At 46.4% G+C, this 18,548-nt stretch overlaps 1 protein-coding gene across 2 annotated transcripts; it reads left to right on the forward strand.

Moving 5' to 3' along the window:
- The first annotated feature begins 4,743 nt into the window (after positions 1–4,743).
- Positions 4,744–17,046, forward strand: lrsam1 (leucine rich repeat and sterile alpha motif containing 1). 2 transcript variants are annotated; one of them, XM_070924416.1, is made up of 24 exons: positions 4,744–4,836; positions 5,056–5,112; positions 6,140–6,184; positions 6,899–6,976; positions 7,062–7,130; positions 7,234–7,318; positions 7,407–7,528; positions 7,628–7,718; positions 8,758–8,867; positions 9,016–9,045; positions 9,646–9,768; positions 9,858–9,997; positions 10,144–10,188; positions 10,536–10,606; positions 11,615–11,714; positions 11,848–11,935; positions 12,046–12,120; positions 13,441–13,521; positions 13,838–13,933; positions 14,029–14,127; positions 14,249–14,380; positions 14,994–15,071; positions 15,231–15,401; positions 16,544–17,046. In XM_070924416.1, exons 1-24 carry the CDS (start codon positions 4,765–4,767, stop codon positions 16,664–16,666), a joined length of 2,181 nt encoding a protein of 726 aa, XP_070780517.1. In that variant the 5' UTR covers positions 4,744–4,764; the 3' UTR covers positions 16,667–17,046. The 2 variants fall into 2 exon arrangements, with proteins under 2 accessions (XP_070780517.1, XP_070780516.1); XM_070924415.1 differs by having other exon boundaries at positions 14,994–15,060; positions 15,196–15,401.
- The last annotated feature ends 1,502 nt before the right edge of the window (positions 17,047–18,548 follow it).

Below are 18,548 nucleotides of genomic sequence, written 5' to 3' on the forward strand. Positions count from 1 at the left end.
CAGCTAGATGTACATAGAATATAAAAAGTAAAAGAGCCCCCCCCCCCCCCCATGTTCTACACAAGATAATAATTTGTCTGCACAATAATCTTGTGCAACAAAATAAAAAACATATATATACCTGTATATATAATTTTGCAGACTTCAAGGGCTCTCCTCTTAGTTTCGTTGCAAGACAAGTTACAACTTTATCTGACCTCACGTGAATCCCAGCACAGCTTAGACCACCAGACCAAAACCACTCACCGCATCCACTGGGATGATAGGGGCCAGAGGTCATCGACCAGGAGTCAGATCAAGTAGGACATCCAAAGACCATCCTTGAACAGACCCCCCCCCCCCCCCCACATACTGTACGACCACCTGTTCTGACGTGACAGCAGTTCTACCCGTAGGTCGCAGGAGCTCACCTGAGCCGGAACGTGTCCTCTGAGTCAGGCAGTTTTCGTGTCATCTCTTCGCGCTTTTAATCATCAGGGGGCCAGAAACCCCTGACCCCTGACCCCTGACGAATGCTAATGCCGCTCTGTGTCTGCTGGGTGCAACAGGCAGATGTTGACTTCACAGGATGTTGTGTTGTGCTGCCCCCAAGTTCTGTGCTCTGTTTACTGTGGGTCTAACAACTAAAGATTACTCTGTGATGCCACTCCAGATTTTCTATTGGGGGGGGGGGGGGGGGGGGGGGGGCAGGGGGCTCAGGGGAAAACTGCTCTAACCACAATGTCAGTTCCCTGTCAACGCCTTTAATTACATGGTTATTTATAGTCCCTTGCCTCTTGTGGTCTAACTAAGCCTATGGCCCGAACCACAGTCATGCGTCGCACCTGCTGAGGTCTGTAATAAGCACAGCAGAGTTTTACTGTCCGGGATAGTGCTGCTCAGGGATCCAGAGTCTCAGAGGTTATCTGGTTATGTTAATAGTCTTATTAACCAGAATGGGCTTACACGGGAAGACGTCGGGGGAGGCAATCTGTTTAGTTGACGGCCAGGAACAATAAAGCACATGCGAAACTGACAGCTGAGCATGAACATAAAGCCACTGAGACGGTGGTGTGGGTTTAAACCACATTTGCCCGTAGTAGTTCACTTAGGTATAAAATGGCGGAGGCTACTTATGTTTCTTGTTAATTTGACACGTAGGAGCTCAGTCAGTAAAGAAAAAGGACAACTGAGATTGTGATCATTACCACGTACAGGCATACTGGATAGATATATACATGAATCGGCTAAATATCTGTGGGCATGTAGTATGTTTCCTTCCTCGATTCCAGCACCAACAAAAAAGAAAAATGGGTTGAGTGTGACCTCTGGTGGACAGACTGCCAACATGCAAGGTTGAAGGCCAGACAAATGTACAGTGTATGTTTACTTTAATGCATTATATTATAGTGGTCTCTGGAATTTTTCATTTGCACCTCTGTGACCAAAGTTTTAAAGGTCCCATATTGTAAAACGTGAGATCTCCGTGTCTTGTTTGATTATAAAGCAGGTCTAGGTGCTGTATAAATACTGGGAAAGTATCAAAACACAGCCCATATTCGGAAAACTGTTCCTTTAAACGAGCCATAAAAACTTCTGTAAGGTTGTGATGTCACTAACTATACAGTCACCACACTCAGCCACCCCCCAGCAGGTCATCTGCCCCAGGCACAGCACCAACCACCAAGTACAGGGACGCTCATCCACCCGCTCAGTCTGTTTAAGTTATTGGAGCGCTCTGCTCAACACTACTCTTCAAGTTTTTGGAGGTGGTTCAGTTTGTCTAAAACGGCTTGTTTCAGACAGGGGGGGGGGGGGAACTGAGAGGCTGCATGAAGGGCCAGAGGAAGATAAATAAGGACTTTTTTCAACTGTGAATCATGCAGAGCTGCTCTAGTGGAGTCCCAGAACAAAAATACAGAGCTGAATTGAGCATAACAAGGGGCCTTTAATTTCCGTTTTCCAGGAAGTAACACTGTGGGTGCCTACAGAGGCTCCTCGTTCCCATTAACCAGCACCAAATTAGCATGGTGTTTTCCAGAAAGTTTCCTACGAATTCACATTTACTTACCGGAGTCTGTGAGAGCCGTAAAATAAAGTGTTATTGTAGAAAACGCCATCACGTCAACCAATACCGACACCTTTAGGTCGTGACACTACACACTCCGCTCTGTAGAGGGCGATAAGCACGCTGTAGTGGGCGTTAGCAGCAATCCGCTTGTAACCCTAGTAACTAAAAGAAGATGGGACGCAGTTCGCTGTTTGTTGTGATTACATTGAGCAGCGTTCGTATGGGATGAGGAATCAGCTGGGCAGAGCGCATATCGGGAACGTAGCTGCGTTTGTCGTATCGTTATGGACTAGGAAGGGAAGTTAACGTAGGATACTCCGTTCTGCTTTTGACAAGTGGCTAACGTCAAACCAACGTTAAATGCTAACGTTCAACGTTAGCGAACATCGGAACTCCCACTTTTATCTTCTTTTTTTCCAGCTATCTTAAGCTACTCCGAAGAGTGAGGAGCAGTGAAACAGCACCGACACAGCCTGTGAGTGTGACTTTTTTTTTATAGTTTGTGGCTTATTGTTTAGCTACGTGCTAGCTTTGTTAGCTCATGTTCTCTTGGTGTAACATTAACGCGAGTTGGGGAGCTAACCATATCCAACCTTGACGATAAGCCTTTATCGGTAGGAAGCACTGATGCTAGCTAGGTGTGAAGCGAGCTCGGTCACATACGGCGAGCTAACGTTCACTTTGTTGCTATTAAGATTAGCTCAAGTAGCTTTACGGCGGTTGTGACAGGGAAGCAAAGGGTAGCTAGGCTGGCAACATTTGTGCTAGTTACGCTCTTAAAAATGTGTTACGTCAGTTCGCTAACGCTACGCAACTAACGGTAACCCGTCCCAACTCCTGCCCACATCCACACCCACTGGGCCCGTGGTCGTTACACTCAAATATCTGTAAGCTGGAAATAAATGGAATGGTTCAATTGAGTAACGCGACAAGGGATCCAAAGTATAATTTATAAGATGGCGTTGGATGAATGAGCAGCAGGAATAGGTTTAAGCGTACAGCCTCCAACCTGTCAAAGAGAAAACACAACCTTTCCGTTCGTTTGACCCCCCCAGCCTTTTCAAGTTCATGTGTCGTGGTTCTGGGTTGTGTCATTACTTATCTGTGTACTCACTTTACACTTTTTGTCATTTGAGACATCAAATCTTGGACAAGGGCTGCTGCCAATCAGGGCAAACAAAACGGGAAGCGTTGACTGGCAATATGCACCAAGCACAGCCACGGAGGAGCTGAGCTAAGCTAACTCAGCGCTCAATTTAAAAAGCTGGCCCACCATGGTAGGGTTTGCCTATTTATTACCACCCCTAGGGCAGGTTGGAACATCAAATGGGCGCTGACCAGGAGGAATGAACAAGAGCACTGGGTTTCCTCCGGGAAGCTGTGTCAGAAGTGGAAAGCCATGATGATCCCGACATCTTGCCCCATGATAAGTTGAGTTAGTATGGTAGTGGTACCCTAAACCCTTATTAACCACAGTATATGGCTTTTGCCGTAGAGAGAGCTGCAACGATTAGCCGATTGTTCCATCGGAAGAAAATGAGCTGCCAATTATTTTGATAATCCACAAATCGTTTGCTAACTTCTTAAATGAGAGAATCTGCTTGCTTTCTCCTTCTGTCGTTTATGACAGTTAACGACTGTACGACAGGAAATGAGTTTTCGTGGGGGTTTGGACTGTTTTGATGGCTTTGGTCTCTGGGAAATAGTGATGAGCATTTTTCACAATTGCATGAACATGAAAAGAATTGTCAGTTGCAGCCCTAATTTGTCCCCACCCCCCACCCCCGGGTGTTCATGTTTCATTTGATTAAATTATGTTCATTTTTTTAATGATGATAGCAGATTTGGTCAGGCAAGATGCCCCACCTCCACCACAAAACAACATGAACACGGAGAACACAGCAATGAAATGATAGAGAAAGTACAAGTAAATAAAATGTTTTTTTAATGTACGCTATCAACAGTTTTTTTTTTAATAACACATTTAAATAATTTAAACCTGGACTAATCAATATTTTTATTTTAGCAATGGATCAAATGTCTGATAAAGGTGTTACAGACCCACATACGTTATCACCAAACTCTGCAGATTGTTTTAGCCGCTTTTAGCTAATTGTCATGTTTTTTTTTCCCCTGGATGTTTCCAGAGGCAGCAGGCAGCCGTTTTCAGCTAAGAAGCGCTGATAAACCAACAGAGTTAGCGACTAGCCGGTGAACGTGGCGGAGCATTCGGCCACTAAAGAGCCAGATATTTTTCTCAGGAGTTGGGTGGAGGCCGAAAACCGATTAGATATCGGACTTTTGCGTTTATTAGGTGGCCAGAAATAGGACTCCAAACGAATGCTAATGTTGCTCTGCATTTACCATAACAACTTTTTAGGTCAGTGTTGTGTTTTCTGCTTGTTCTGCCGCCCCCAAGTGGCTCAAAAAAAAAAAGAAGAATGAAATCAGCTTTAACCTGTATAATTTCCGCATTTGATTATAGTTTTGAGTCATCATATTTGTGGAACTTCAAAAGGGCCCAAGCCATATTGCCTCATCTGTTAAGTCCTCAATATCACAGTTTCCTTACTTTTCAGTGTGCGGGCAGTGCCGTGTTTCCCAACCTGTCCACCCGTCGGTCCTCAGGGGCAGCTCTTGTTGTAGTGGAGGGGCAGGGGGGGGGCGGGGGAAACCCAGCAGGCAGAGAGACAGCGGGACAGGCGGGACTCAGGATGCCCCTGTTCTTCAGAAAGAGGAAACCCAGCGAGGACTCCCAGAAGAGGCTGGAATATCAGCTGTGCCGAGTAAGAAGAAGTGTGTTTTATGCTACAGTGTGTGCCAGCTAACCTCCTGCATGACATTACTGAGACAACCCTGAAGCCTGATCTGATTTTTTTTTTTTTTATTTCACAAAAAAGTGCAAAGTATTTTACTTTGTTGACATAAAATGAATGTGTCTTTGCTGTCCAAAGGAAAGAATATCTTTTCCAAACAAACAATAACTGTCATTCCTTGTCCTTCAGGCTAAGGAGGCAGGTGCCGATGACATCCTGGACTTATCAGCTTGTGAGCTGTCAGAGGTGAGTATGTCACTGTAACAGAAGATATTATTAAGTTACCTTGAAGGAAAAGTTCAACATTTTGGTTCCTTCATTTATGTCGTTTCCCCCCCATTTATCCTCTTTCCTTCTGAGAGCGAGGTGGGAGGATCAACATCAGTCATGTCTGTGTGTCGAGTACAGTAGTTGAAGTCAGGATATCTGTTAGCCTAGCTTAGCATAAAGACTGGAAGCAGGGGCTAGCCTGGCTCTGTCCAAACTTCAGGAATATTACTTTTTAGGAGTATATCATAATCACTGATTCATTATGAATTAGAAACGGGAGAGGAGGCAGTGGTCGTTTTCTCTGTGGTGTTTATTGCATTACTTTCTTAACAAGCTCGTGGTCGGGAAGGAGGGTTGACTGACACAACGACGCACAAGTATTAATGTTTTGTTGGTCGGATGTACTGGCCTGGCATCGCCAGACCTATTTGCAAATTCCAAGGGGAGTTTTATCAGTAGGCGCAGCACGAAATGCCTCTGGACGCTACGACCAATCGGAGCGACGAAACGTGTGACATAGCGGTAGGCTGCTAGGCTAGGTAGCTAGTTTCGACATCCAATTCCTATGGCTTCTAGTTCAACATAACACACGTGACACGATTTAGAAGCAAACACTCACACATCTGTGAGTAACGTCCAGTTCGTGTAATACTGACGCAACAGCGGATTCAGAGCGTTCCACGTCATCTTGGTTGTTTACGGAAATGCGTCAATTGGCGCTTTAAAACGCCCCATATTAGATTAGACAAGAACACTTGTGATTGTCTGGTTCCCAGGCTACCGCAGTACCCCTCCTGTTCTTTTTCTGTTGTTATTTTTTTATGTCGGCGGAAGCTTAGTTGGACTGACAGTGACTTGGGTAATGCTCTTGTGTATGGGTGTCAACTTCCAGGTTTTAACCCTTGTTTACCCGCCTTTTTGTACATCACTGCTGCACCTGCACAAGTGAAACGATGGTCAGTACTGCAGATGATGAGAACATCTATGGTCTGTTCTGCCACAGGTTCCCTCCAGTGCCTTTTCCATCTGCAAGGTGCTACAGAAGAAGGTAAGAACGCAACGTGGAGATGAGTAGTTTTCTATTCCAGATTAAAGGGGACCTACTGTGCTCATTTCCAGCTCTATATTTTCATTTTGTGACTCCACTAGAGCAGCTTTGCAGGATTCACAGTTAAAAAAAAAAAAGTCCTGATTTATCTTCTCCTGGCCCTTCATGCAGCCCCTCAGTTCACCCTCTGTCTGAAACAAGCCGTTTGAGCTCCTGTCTCTTTAAGGGCCTCCCCTCCCTAAAAGCCCACTTTTTTTCTGATTGGCCGGCCAAGTTCTGGAAGTCTTTGGAAGAATCTCTGAAGGCAAACTGTAAACCTAACGTTACTGAGCATAGCTGACATAAACATAAACATCTGGTCTGTGCCTGGAGCAGAGATACCATATAAGGACATCCGTGCCTCTCTGACATCAGATAGACCCGGTGGTTGAAAAAACTGAAACGCAGCGTTCAGAGCAGTCTGAAGCCTGAGCTTTTGGCTCACAGGGATTACTTTTACATATATTTACCTCATTATTTGGCAACTTTAGCAACGTTTAGTGAGAATATCCGACGTTGCAACATTATATATATATATGACAGAAAATAAGGAAAAGCATAACAGGTCCCCTTTAAAATGTATTGGCCCGTGGAGAGATCCAATGTATTTCATGTAAAGTTATAAGACATTTATTTTCTGTTCAGCCGGACATGTCCTCTGTCGCTCTCCTTCAGGTCTTTATTCTCCATAACAATGAGCTGAAGTCATTGCTGCCCAAAGGATGTGACATCGGCACCCTTTCCACTTTAAAGGTGACGTAAAACGAGACACAAGCATGATGGGACATTTAAATGCCCGTAGAATCAAGAGCGTGACTGAATCTGTCTGCTTCCGAAGGTTCTGGATTTGCATGAGAACAAGCTCGCCTCACTCCCGGAGGACATCGGGAAGCTGGCGTTGCTGCAGGTAAGGCCGCTCTGAACTCGACATCCGTGGCACGGAGGAAATGAGCGTGACCCGTGCGTGTCCCATTTTTTTTTATGTCATTTTTTTTTGTGTCCCTGTCCAGATTTTGAACGTAGAGAAGAACCGTTTGAAGGCCCTGCCGGAATCCATCGGGGATCTGCGGCTTCTGCAGACGCTCAACTTGAAGGGTACGATGCTATTCCCTGTCTTACTCCTACGAGCGGGAGTCAAATGACGTCGTTTACGCTGTTCCCCGTCAACTGTGTATCTGTACAGGTAACTGTCTGAGTGAGCTGCCGTCCTCGTTTGGGTCCTTGAGCAGTCTGCGGACCCTGGACCTGAGTGACAACAACATTGTCCAGCTCCCCAACGCTCTGGCCTTCATCCGCACCCTGGAGGTGTGTGTCTTTTGATGCAAGTTCACTGGAGTACTGCTAAGGCTAAACACTTGGATATGATTTTATACAGACCCTGTGTGTGTGTGTGTGTTGTAACAGAGCTTGACACTCGATGCTGCCATGATGTCCCACCCACCTGCGTCTGTGTGTGCAGAGGGCACAGAGAGCATCCAACGCTTCCTATGCACCGGTGAGGGTTTACTCTATGACACACACACACCCACAAACACACACACACGACTACCATGGAGATATATAGATATATACGCGGACCCCCTGGATCGATCTAAACGTACTGTGAACCGGTCGACGGCTCGATTCTAAAGTTACAAACCGGTTGACTGAAGCTTTGATGCTAATTCTGCATGGCGTCTCCACTCTGAAAGGTCAAAGGTCAACGCGAGACTCTCGCCTCATGAGAGCGTTAGCGTAAAAAACATGTCCGAAGCGGTTTACAGTGCACCATCAAATCTGCAGTTTGTAGAAGACGTTTGTATTTCATAAGAAGTAACGACAACTGGACCAAAGTCCGGCCATTTGTGAGGGTTACTCGTTGTCAACCGGTGAGACGGCACGGTGAAACCTATGCGGGTGTTTCGGTGTGACGGGTGACCCCGTTAACTGGCGGCTCTCAGCCGAATGTGTTGTGGTCGTGGTTACAACAGCTGTCGGAAACGGCAAGATAACACGTAGCTGTCCTCGTTAGATGCCTTTGTTTAGTTTTTCATCAAAACACCCCTGTTTGATTAGTCTTTGGACGCTCAGTGCTGCCCCTGAAGGCATCTTGTATTGACACAGATGGAGCTCTGAAGACGCTGCTGCTGAATTATTTGTTTAATTCATAATTAAGGTTGCATTTTTCGCCGTGTTAAATAGGGACCTCGTTATCAAATGTGTGCAGGTTGGAGTTAATAGAAATGTGCTTTCACGTTGTTATGGTTTGGGTGTTTTTAAAATTCAAAATTCACCATCTGTTTCGCGCAATATTGAAAACCACATGCTGATATTGTCCCACGACCAATCAGGGTTAGCTAGCACGTAACTGGCCAATCACATCGACTTCTACAGAAGGTTCCACCTTTTTTTTTTTTTAAACCGAAGGGGGGCATGTAATCCTTCAGTGGAAGTAAGAGGATGAAAACCACAAAAAAAATCAGGTTAAACGGTATTCAAGTGTCATTTTATGAGACCGTATAAGAGAATGTTCTCTTGTTTGTCGTGGTTTTCAGAGCTGGGAGAGGAGTACTGCCCCCCATCCCAGTATCTCCTGCCGGTGCTGGAGAGCGACTGTGGCAAACACAACTCTGACTGTGTGGATGGCTTGGAGGAGGCCTGGAAGGTACAGTAGGTGACACGTTAAACTTGACACACATGGCCCTGTACGCGAGTCATGTGCCGTTCTGCTGACTTGGACCTCATTCATGGCTTCTGGTTCCTGTTGATGAAACGGGAAGTCTCATTCAGTCTCTCCTCACTTTCCGTTGCAGAATAAATTCAGTGACTACGAGAAGAGAAAGGTGAGTGACTCCAGCAACACAACTAACCCCTGCACATCGGCAGCTTGTCCTACCCTGTCCACTTAAGACGGCTTAGATGACACACTCCCCTAATTTCCCCCTCTATTAATGTCGCTTCAGTGGCTAACGTTACGCTAACTGCAAAAAGTAAAGCTATTGCTGCGCTGCTCTCTTGTCATTTGGGTCTTTTTTTTTAATTTTGTTTTAAGGATGTTGCATTTCAGGCGTCCAAGCAGGTATTTCTGCCTTTCACAGCTGATTTGAGGACGCCTGCTGTGACGTCAGCGATTGTGCGACATGCTGGAATTTGAATATTACGATTCTTACAAATTCCCAACCACATGACATCATTCATTGGTAATTTTAGTCCCTGCCTCAAATTCCCATAAAGATGGCTCCGTTGAGCTTCTAATTCCTTCATTTTTATTTATATATATATTTTAAAAACCTTTCGTCGTGGCTGCTGCAGTGCGGGCTTGTAGCGACGCTTTAGTCGTCACACACACACACACACACACACACACACACACACACACACACACGTACACATACGGGGATACAGCGTGAAGACACTCATGACTCGTCCCTCCCGTCCTTCAGGAGCAGAAGCAGCAAGAGAAGCTGGCCTTCGAGCGGCACCTGGAGGAGAAGCAGAAGGAGCACACCCAGCTCATACTCATGAACACCTCCCGCAAGGAAAACATGCTCAACTCAGTCCGACAGGTACGCGACGCGCTCACTCGCACCAACTTCCTGCTTCGTGTCGATCTCAGCCGCGTTATGTGCACGTATGATCTGTGTATGATGTTTAGGAGCAGGAGCGCGTGGATCTGGGGGTCAGCCAGCAGCAGAGGGCCCAGGAGGCGGAGAGGGTTCTGGTTCTGGGGAAGATCCGGCAGGCTGAAGACGGCATCAGCAGTCGCATCAGCAACATGCTGATGGACAAAAACAGGTTTTGGACCCGAAGGAGCTGGCTATGTTGTGCGCTGTTTGTGGTGTCGCTGAAGAGTGTGTGTGTGTGTGTGTGTGTGTGTCTTTGTCACATAATAGATGCTTCATGCGTGCAGCGTTCACAGGTTATTGTTTCCGTCTCTCCAGGCAGAAAAAAAGTGCAGAGTTTCTTCAGTCCATGGAGGAAGATCGGTGAGTGGACAGGCTCCTGGTCCGTAACGTCCAAATCTATTACAGCAAAGAGATATGAGGCACTCCAGCAAATAGCAGCACTCATCCAATTGTTTTCCACTTACCAGACTGGGCCTATTTATAGGGCACTTTCCGAGTAAGATGCACAAAGTGCTTTCTGGGAAAATAAAAAGATAATGACAGGACACATTAGGCTTTGAAAACATACAGTATAGCACAGAGGTTGCCTGTTATTGGCAGGGGCTACACAGCCACTGCCCAAAGGTGGATTTCTAGCTGTCTGGCCCCCACGGTTATTGTTGAAAAAATAAAAAATAAATAACGTTGACACTGACTTCCCCTGTCAGGATTCGCATGGAGCATCTTGCTGCCATCACGCAGGAAGAAGCCGACTCACTGAGGAAGAGGGACGTGGCAGGTAAGCAACTCTACAGGCTGAGTTCCGTATGTAGAGTCAGAGTGCCCCCATCCTTCACAAACCATGCCCCCCCCCCCCCCCTCACTTTTGCTAGTGAGGTGTTGTAAATTTAATAAAGCTGGCAAAACAATAACGTAAATATTCCAAGTATGTCCCCAGACGATGATTCCCAGTGATTTTTGTGAACCCCTGACCTTTCATTATTTTCTGTCATATATATATAATGTTACAATGTTGGATATTCACACTAAACGTTGCCAAAGTTGCCAAATAATGAGGTAAACGTATGTAACAGTAATCCCTGTGAGCCAAAAGCTCAGTCTTCAGACTGCTTCAGTTTTATCAACCGCCGGGTCTATCTGATGTCAGATAGGTATGGATGTCCTTATATGGTATCTCTGCTCCAGGCACAGACCAGATGTTTATATTCATGTCAGCGTTGCTTAGTAACGTTAGGTTAGGTTAGGCCTTAAAGAGACAGGAGCTCAAACGGCTTGTTTCAGACAGAGGGGGGAACTGAGGGGGCTGCATGAAGGGCCAGGAGAAGAAAAATCAGGACTTTTTTGAACTGTGAATCATGCAAAGCTGCTCTAGTGGAGTCCCAGAATACAAATATAGAGCTGGAAATGCGCAGAATAGGTCCCCTTTAAGTATTTCATCAACGTGATGTCTCAGCTGGAAGAATCTAAGGAGATCCCGACTGGCCAAGCCATATTGCCCCCTCAAATCTCGGAAGCTTTTAAGTGAGGATTTCTCAAAGAAAACCAAATAAATATTCAACCCCTCGCTCCCGCCATGCTTTCAAATTTGCATCCAGCCCGTTTGGAGTAAAATCTCGATCATTGGCCCCCCGCGCGCAGTTGGTGTTTCATTTTCACTCGAGAAATTGGGCAATTTCAGTAGATTCGCGCTCCCCAGATGTTGAACTAACATCAGCCGTGCACACAGATAGATATCTCAAGAGCAGATTGGTCATGGCACTTTTTGTATTGTCGTATTGTCTTTCAGCGGCCATGCAGAAGATGCTGTCAGACAGCTGCGCTATGAGCCTCCTCCAGGAGGCCAGCGACTTTCGCAGACGGAGCCTGGCGTCTGAGGCCTGCAGAAGGTTAAACAAGCACACACACACACACACACACACACACACACACAGAAAGACACAAAGATCCGAGCAGATGGGTGTTAACGTTGCAAAACTCGTCGTGTGGTTTTCTCGTCCCTCTTCGTCTTTTTTGTGACAGTTTGGAGAATTTGGACAGGAAGTTTGACAAGATGCTTTCCCTCCAAGTTTTGGACAAATCCAAAGCCATCGGCCACATCTTGCAGGAGGTATGTGTTCCGTAGTCGCCACCCGTGTCACGAGAGCTTGATATGGAGAAATCCGAAATCACAGTCGCGCCAAAGTTTAAGCAACCCGCCCTCCTGTTTGCCCTCCGCAGGAGGAGATGCAGAAAGCGGCGTTCCAGGCGCTGCAGCTGCAGAAAGATGCCGTGCACGGCTACATCCGCAACCAGGTCTGTGTGTGTGTGTGTGTGTGTGTCTGTGTGTGTGTGTGTGTGTGTGTGTGTGTGAGAACGGGGTGGAGCTTGGGTGGGGGTGAGGGTCAAACTGTGTTTGTTTGTGTTTTTTTTCTCTTCTTCATGACCCTGATAGAATGGAGCTCACCATGGCATGAAAAGCTGTACAGTAAAGGATGTAGATGGAACCTCAGCAAGCTCCCATAGTTTGCACGACATCCCAGCTCCAGCTTTTGTTCAAAATCATATTTCAAATGAACAAAATCATGTTTATTTTTCCAAAAACAAAACGAAAAGAAATGATCTAGTCGGATGGCTCGCGATACAGAGGTCGTGCGGCTTGCTAACGTTAGCGGCGATTCCCGTCCGATGGTGCTTTTCCCGCGCGCCGTTTTAATACCTGCCGGCTCATTTGCGGCTCCTGCAGTCCTGCTTCATTTGCGGAAAAAGGCGTGCGGCCTAGCTTAGTCTCCCCTCCGTGGGTCCACTTGGTGGCGATGGCAAATGACGGACGTGCGCATCCCACAACCTCAGCATCTCGTACGTTAACCCCCATGACTCCAGAGTAACGTACGGAGTGCTAAAAATCAAATCAAAACACCCCTCAGCCTGTTAAGCTGGATCCATGGTGGTGTCTCTGACGCGTAGGCCGCCCCCAAAATGACGTCCTCGCGCCAACGCCAAAGCTGTCGCGGTGCGTGGCCGCCCACCTCTGAATTTTTCTAACTAGGTGACGCGACATTTCAACACGGACGCCTGTGAAACTAGACTAGGCCGAGCCGGTACGTCATTTCAAGAGACAGCAGCCACACGATTCTGAACTCATAGAGAGAGACCCCCGCCGCATTTAATGGATAAAAACGGACACGTTCTTCCTCAGCGACAACAAGCTCTAGTGCAGAGTGCAGCCATGTTGGTTTGTGACGATCTTACAGTAGTTTTCCCACCTTGACTTTTCGGCGGTTGGGCTGTAAGAGGACACTGTTCAGACGGCTACATGAGGATCGTCCCCAGAAGAAATGATCCTGGGAGGACACCGACGCAGGGAACCGGCTGTCAAAGATGAAGATAAAGACTTGCGGACACATTGTCATTTGTTTTGTTTGTTTCCCCCCCCCCCCCACATGCAGCCCCGTCCATTAGCTACTTCATTATTACTCATACTCGCTAACTCAATTTTGTTTGTTTTTTTTAATTATTTTTTTTATGGGGTTACCAGTCGGGTACAGGCAGGCGGAAAATGATGTCATCAGTGTTTCCATCCACCCATGTCCCTTCTGCCTGCTAGCTTCACGTTTGCTTCTCCACTGTCCCCAGATCAAGCTCATAGAGGGCGAATTAATGCAGCTGACTAAATTGGAGATTAAAAGACGCAATCTGGATGCCGAGAACCTGCAGGTGGGTGTCACCGCCTTCTTTTCTTTGCCTCCCCACATGAACTTTTTTTGTTTTTCCTTCTTTTTTCTCCTTCCTCCCGTTGATTACCCCGTATCATTTCTTTTTGACTATTTCCATGTCATCGCTCCATGGCAACAGTTTTATCATTGTACACAGGGAGGGGTCCGGAGAATAATCCAACGTGAAAAGGGGATATATACTGTCGTTATATTAATCACATCAGAGCCAGAGTTAGTGTTTTATTCACAGTGTGTGTGTGTGTGTGTGTGTGTGTGTGTGTGTGTGTGTGTGTGTGTGTGTGTGTGTGTGCGCGCAGGAGGTTCTGGTGGAGCAGCGCACAGCTCTCAGTGATTTGCTGCAACAGCTGCTGAAGCAGAGAGACCAGAGAGAGAAGGAGCTGCGGCAGGTTCTGGTGAGGAAACGTCCTCCTCTGTTCTCTCACTCACTCGTTAAGTGGTTTTAAAGGAGAGATGGGGCAATGGCGTTGTGTTTCCTCCCCCCCCCCAGGCGGAGATTGAGCGGAAGTCTGAGGCCAACCAGCAGAACTACTGGATGATCCAGTACCAGAGACTGTTGGACGCCAAGCCACTGTCACTGCGCATGCAGGTAACAGTAACGGAGCAGGGAGGACACACACGGAAAACATCTGGGAACCCCCCCCCCCCCCCCCCCCCCCCCCAAAAAAAAAAACTACTTGTGCTGTCACTAAGCTGTGATCTCTACACAGGAAGCGGGAGTGGAGAAAGAGTTGGTCAACCTGCTGTGCAAACTGTCCGGCCAGCACTACCTGCCCATCCTGGCTCATCACCGAGTGACCACAGAGGCCCTTCGCCACATGAACTCCTCTGACCTCAAGAAGGTCTGTCCGCAACATCCTCGCCGACACGGTCCTGTCACTTTTGACAGTGACCACAAGTGGTGTCTGCTGCACCAGCATCTGTATAGAGTCCCATGATTTATTTAGTCATTATTATTTAGCCAGGAGCACTTAAAGCTACAGCAGGCAATATTATTGAATTATAATTTTGATTGAAATAACTCATTTTGACCATCTATCCAATGTGTGGATAGATTGATATTTTATAGGCTCTTTCAGCTCATTGGTTTTTGGTTCACTCACTCCGCCTCCAGCGTTGATGATGAAGCAGCGCATGCTGCATGCTAACTGCCCTGCGCCCAACTGAGCTGAGCGCTCCCACGTTAGAGACTAGCCGGGTGAACACAGTGGAACATTTGGCTGCTAAAGAGCCAGCGAGACCAAAAACCGAGCTAAAAAGGAGAGCGAATATTGGACAAACGCGACTCTAAATGAATGCTAACGTTGCGCCGCGTCTGCTGCACGTGTAGACCAGCAACTGTAAAATCAACTAAAGTGAGCGAGTGTGGTGTTTACAGCTTGTTGTGCCCCGCCCCCCCATTAACTATTAATGAATGTGCAGAATGATCAGCGTTATTCATTTCTCTGATTTCAGCTCGGCATTAATGAAGTAGGAATCCAGAAAGCTCTTCTGCACTGGGCTCGGGAACCCCGTCTTGAAGGTACATTACCTGCATCCTACATTTATATTTATATATAGATAAAAATATATAGAAATATAGCCGTAAAAGTAGACTTTATGGCAGAGCATTGAAACTCATGGGAAACTCACGATTTGCTGTCCCTTCCTCCACCAGGAGCGTGTAAGGCCGCCCAGCGGGAGGAGGAGGAGGAGGTCGCCCCCACGGCTCCGTCCCTCTCCCCTCCTCCGTCCTTTCCCAGCACCTCCACCGTCCAGATCCCCAGCCCGCCACTCACCCCGGGGACCCCCGTCACTCCCTCAGCCCCCAGCCCCGTGGAGGGACCGGGGAGCTCCGAGTGTGTGGTCTGCATGGAGACCGGGGTAAGATACCTTCAATCTCAGTAATAATCATAACTACACTTGTTACTGTTGTTTCATATCAGCATTGTTTGCCAGTGAAACGCTGCTTTTCTCAAAACTAGGATCAGGCTTAAAGTATTCATTCCTCAAAATGTCTTTAAGTCCTCATATTTAGATGGGACGCTAACATGTCTAGTACGTGAATGCAGTACCTGAACTTTACACCAAGAGTGGGACGTCACTGGCGCTTAACAACAAAGTTAACTAACCACAATCCATTCTTGTGGTGTCCCTCAAGGTTCTGTCCTGGGTCCTATTTTGTTTGTACGCTATGTGACTATAGAAACTTCCAGCTGCACAGGCAGCAGCTGGCCAAGAAGCAGATAGCTAGTTATTACTGTAGGTAGTAAGCTAGTTAGCCCAACATGCCGCTTTGCTATAGCAAAAAAAAGATACGCCTCTTTATAACTCCAGAACCCATTTTAATCCATTTTTAAGTTTTCTTCAGTATCAAAGTAATCTAGTGATGGATGTCTGCACATCCATGGGTACACTGCAAACGGGAGCCGCTAATAGCTAATTCAGCATACTTTTTAACGGTGCCAAAGTGCTCACAGCTAACTCATTCTGAAATCACTCCCTTTTTACTTAGTGTCCATTTTTTGTGAATTTGTCCACCCTGCAGTGCCCTTAGAAATTCCACATTGGAACGAAAAAAGGTAGTGCCCATGCCGTGTGCAATACTTTCTGTAACAATCCCACAATGCAATGCTCCGCATTTTACATATGTCTGTTTTGGGCAGCTCTGCACAGCGCCATTGACGACGCAATATTATAATGATTTGATAAGCGTCTGAAATCTCAATTTGCTGCTCACTACAGGGTAAACGAGAGTGTCCATTACATAGGGAGTCGTGACGTCACGCGCAAAGCGCATTTGGGCCCACAGTGTCAGACTTGTTCGAGCAAACTATCACACTTCCACTTTTGTTTTTGTATTTTTAGAAGGCTAAAAAAGAAAATCTCCAGAAAATGGACTTCAGGACAAAATCTTTGTAGCAACGACGGGGGCGCAAACGTTAAACCTTAGCACGCATGTACGCACTCCTCCAGACCCGCTGACTTGTGTGTCCTTTGTCTGTCATGTCCGTCCGTCTCTCCAGTCTCAGGTCATCTTCCTCCCCTGTGGCCACGTATGCTGCTGCCAGATCTGCAGCGACGCCCTGCTGACCTGCCCCCTGTGTCGCGGCAACATAGGCCAGCGCGTTCGCCTCTACCACGGCTAGAACCCAGCCGCCACGCCGCTCCTTCGCCGCTCCAAATGAAATGACCGGAACTGACCGTAGCTGTATTTTTAATTTTAATTTTAATTTTTTTAATTTATGCATGATCATGCAGCTGCTGTGAGCTAAATCGTGTCACTTGTAGAAATGCTTGTCACTTATCGAAATGCAGCAGGTTTTCAAAGAACTGAGCCAGTCTCCCGTGTTAACCCAACAGTACTTTTGTGATGTATATGCAGAAACAGGTTTTTAATAGTTATGAGTTATTTTAATGGTGTTGTGTTTTTGGTTGTCACTGGCACCCAAGCCTGTTGTATTTCGTTGTTCTATAAATATTGGGTTTTTTTGTTTTGGTTTTTTTGTATTATATCCTAAGAGCCAAGTGGGGCTACACCACCTAACTGGTTGAAGACTGACTGTTCTTTGCCTTATTATTATACCTTCTCAATTGATGTGTGCCTTTTTCTGGGAACCCCCATGCCCCACGTTGTTGCTCTTCATCCATTGCACGACTTGTCTCGTCCTCACTGCCAGATCCAGGTCCCTCTGTGCCAGCTGGAATCATTTATCTGGTATATAAATATATGTATATCAGTGCATATCAAGACAAATTTGAGGAGAAACTCATTTCTGCCTGGGTCAAAAGTGAGCTGCTCGGACCCCTGATACCACCCCCAGTCCCTCCGCTCCCGCTCTCTACATTATAGTGCTGTAATTCTAATACTGTGTTGCATGGTGGCCCCTGGTTCGCTGGAAAAACAAAGAAATGTGTACGCATGCACCATGTAAGCACAGCTGAAATAATGCCGATCCCAAAGGGAACTCCGTTCTATGTCCAGGTCAGTTTTAGCTGTGAGTGCTACTCCTGTCAAACAGTACTTCTTTTTATGGCGTCTTGAGAAAAGGAGCCTGGCGATGTCTGCAGCTAATTAAAGATCGAATTGAGCTGCATTGTGGGAAATGTAGGACCCAGTGTTTTTTGACCCATACCGAGGACCAAAAAGTCAGTATTTCTCAGCCTCTGCTAACTTTTTTTAAAATTTTTTTTTTAACCTGTCTCACCCACTCCCCCCGGCTTTATGAATGAAGTGCAATACTAAATAGGTGTAAAGTACCCATTTAAAACTACCAGGGGACCCTCTTTTAAGGTCGGATAATAAAGCGTGACTCCCCTTTATCATGCCAGTTGATCCCGTGCTTTAGTGGTGCATATGTTCCTATTTCTCCAAACAAAGTTACGGTTGAATCAAGTGAACACAAACCGTTTGCAATCTGGGCCTTTTTTGGGGACCCGTGGTGGTCTGAGTTCCCTGGGCAGTTTCCAGCTTACTTTGTCTTGGACCCCCACATAAGTTTCCTTTTTTCACTTTTGCCTCGGACACGCGTTTGATCCCACTCTTATTTGAATTGCTATATTTGGTACATACTGTGTCTATGGACTAACAACACATCACCTGTTAGTAGCCATCACTAATGCTATTATACTCAAGTGCTCTTAACTTTGACATGTTAGCATGTTTCAGGAAACATCTTCACTTCCTGTATGTGAGTCTGTAAAATGTAGCTTGTAAGAGATTCCACTATCTAAAATGTCAGCAGACAATGTGATATGAAATATAAAAGTGTACGTGTGTCATTTTCCCGTGCTCACCGTGTGGTCAATGTTAAAGCTCGACGCACTGCTCCTACACAGGCAGCAACGTTTGGAAATGTACTGAAATACAGTAGACAAACAAGAGTGATGTTGTTGGGTCTCTGTAATATCTAAATATGTTGTATACATTCACATAGATTATGTTTTTATGTAGCTGGACAACTGCTGTCATGTGACATCTTCTACTTGCTTGTGTAGGGAGTGATCTCAGAACCTTAGTAATGCCACCTT

The sequence above is a fragment of the Enoplosus armatus genome, chromosome 18, assembly GCF_043641665.1.
Source record: "Enoplosus armatus isolate fEnoArm2 chromosome 18, fEnoArm2.hap1, whole genome shotgun sequence".
Lineage (NCBI taxonomy): Eukaryota > Metazoa > Chordata > Actinopteri > Centrarchiformes > Enoplosidae > Enoplosus > Enoplosus armatus.

Excerpts from the sequence above, each read along its gene's own strand:
- lrsam1 (XM_070924415.1), top strand. The coding sequence starts at position 4,765 with ATGCCCCTGTTCTTCAGAAAGAGGAAACCCAGCGAGGACTCCCAGAAG. Across the intron at positions 6,977-7,061 it reads GCACCCTTTCCACTTTAAAG|GTTCTGGATTTGCATGAGAA; the intron begins GTGACGTAAAAC and ends CTGCTTCCGAAG. Across the intron at positions 15,061-15,195 it reads TCGGGAACCCCGTCTTGAAG|GAGCGTGTAAGGCCGCCCAG; the intron begins GTACATTACCTG and ends TTCCTCCACCAG.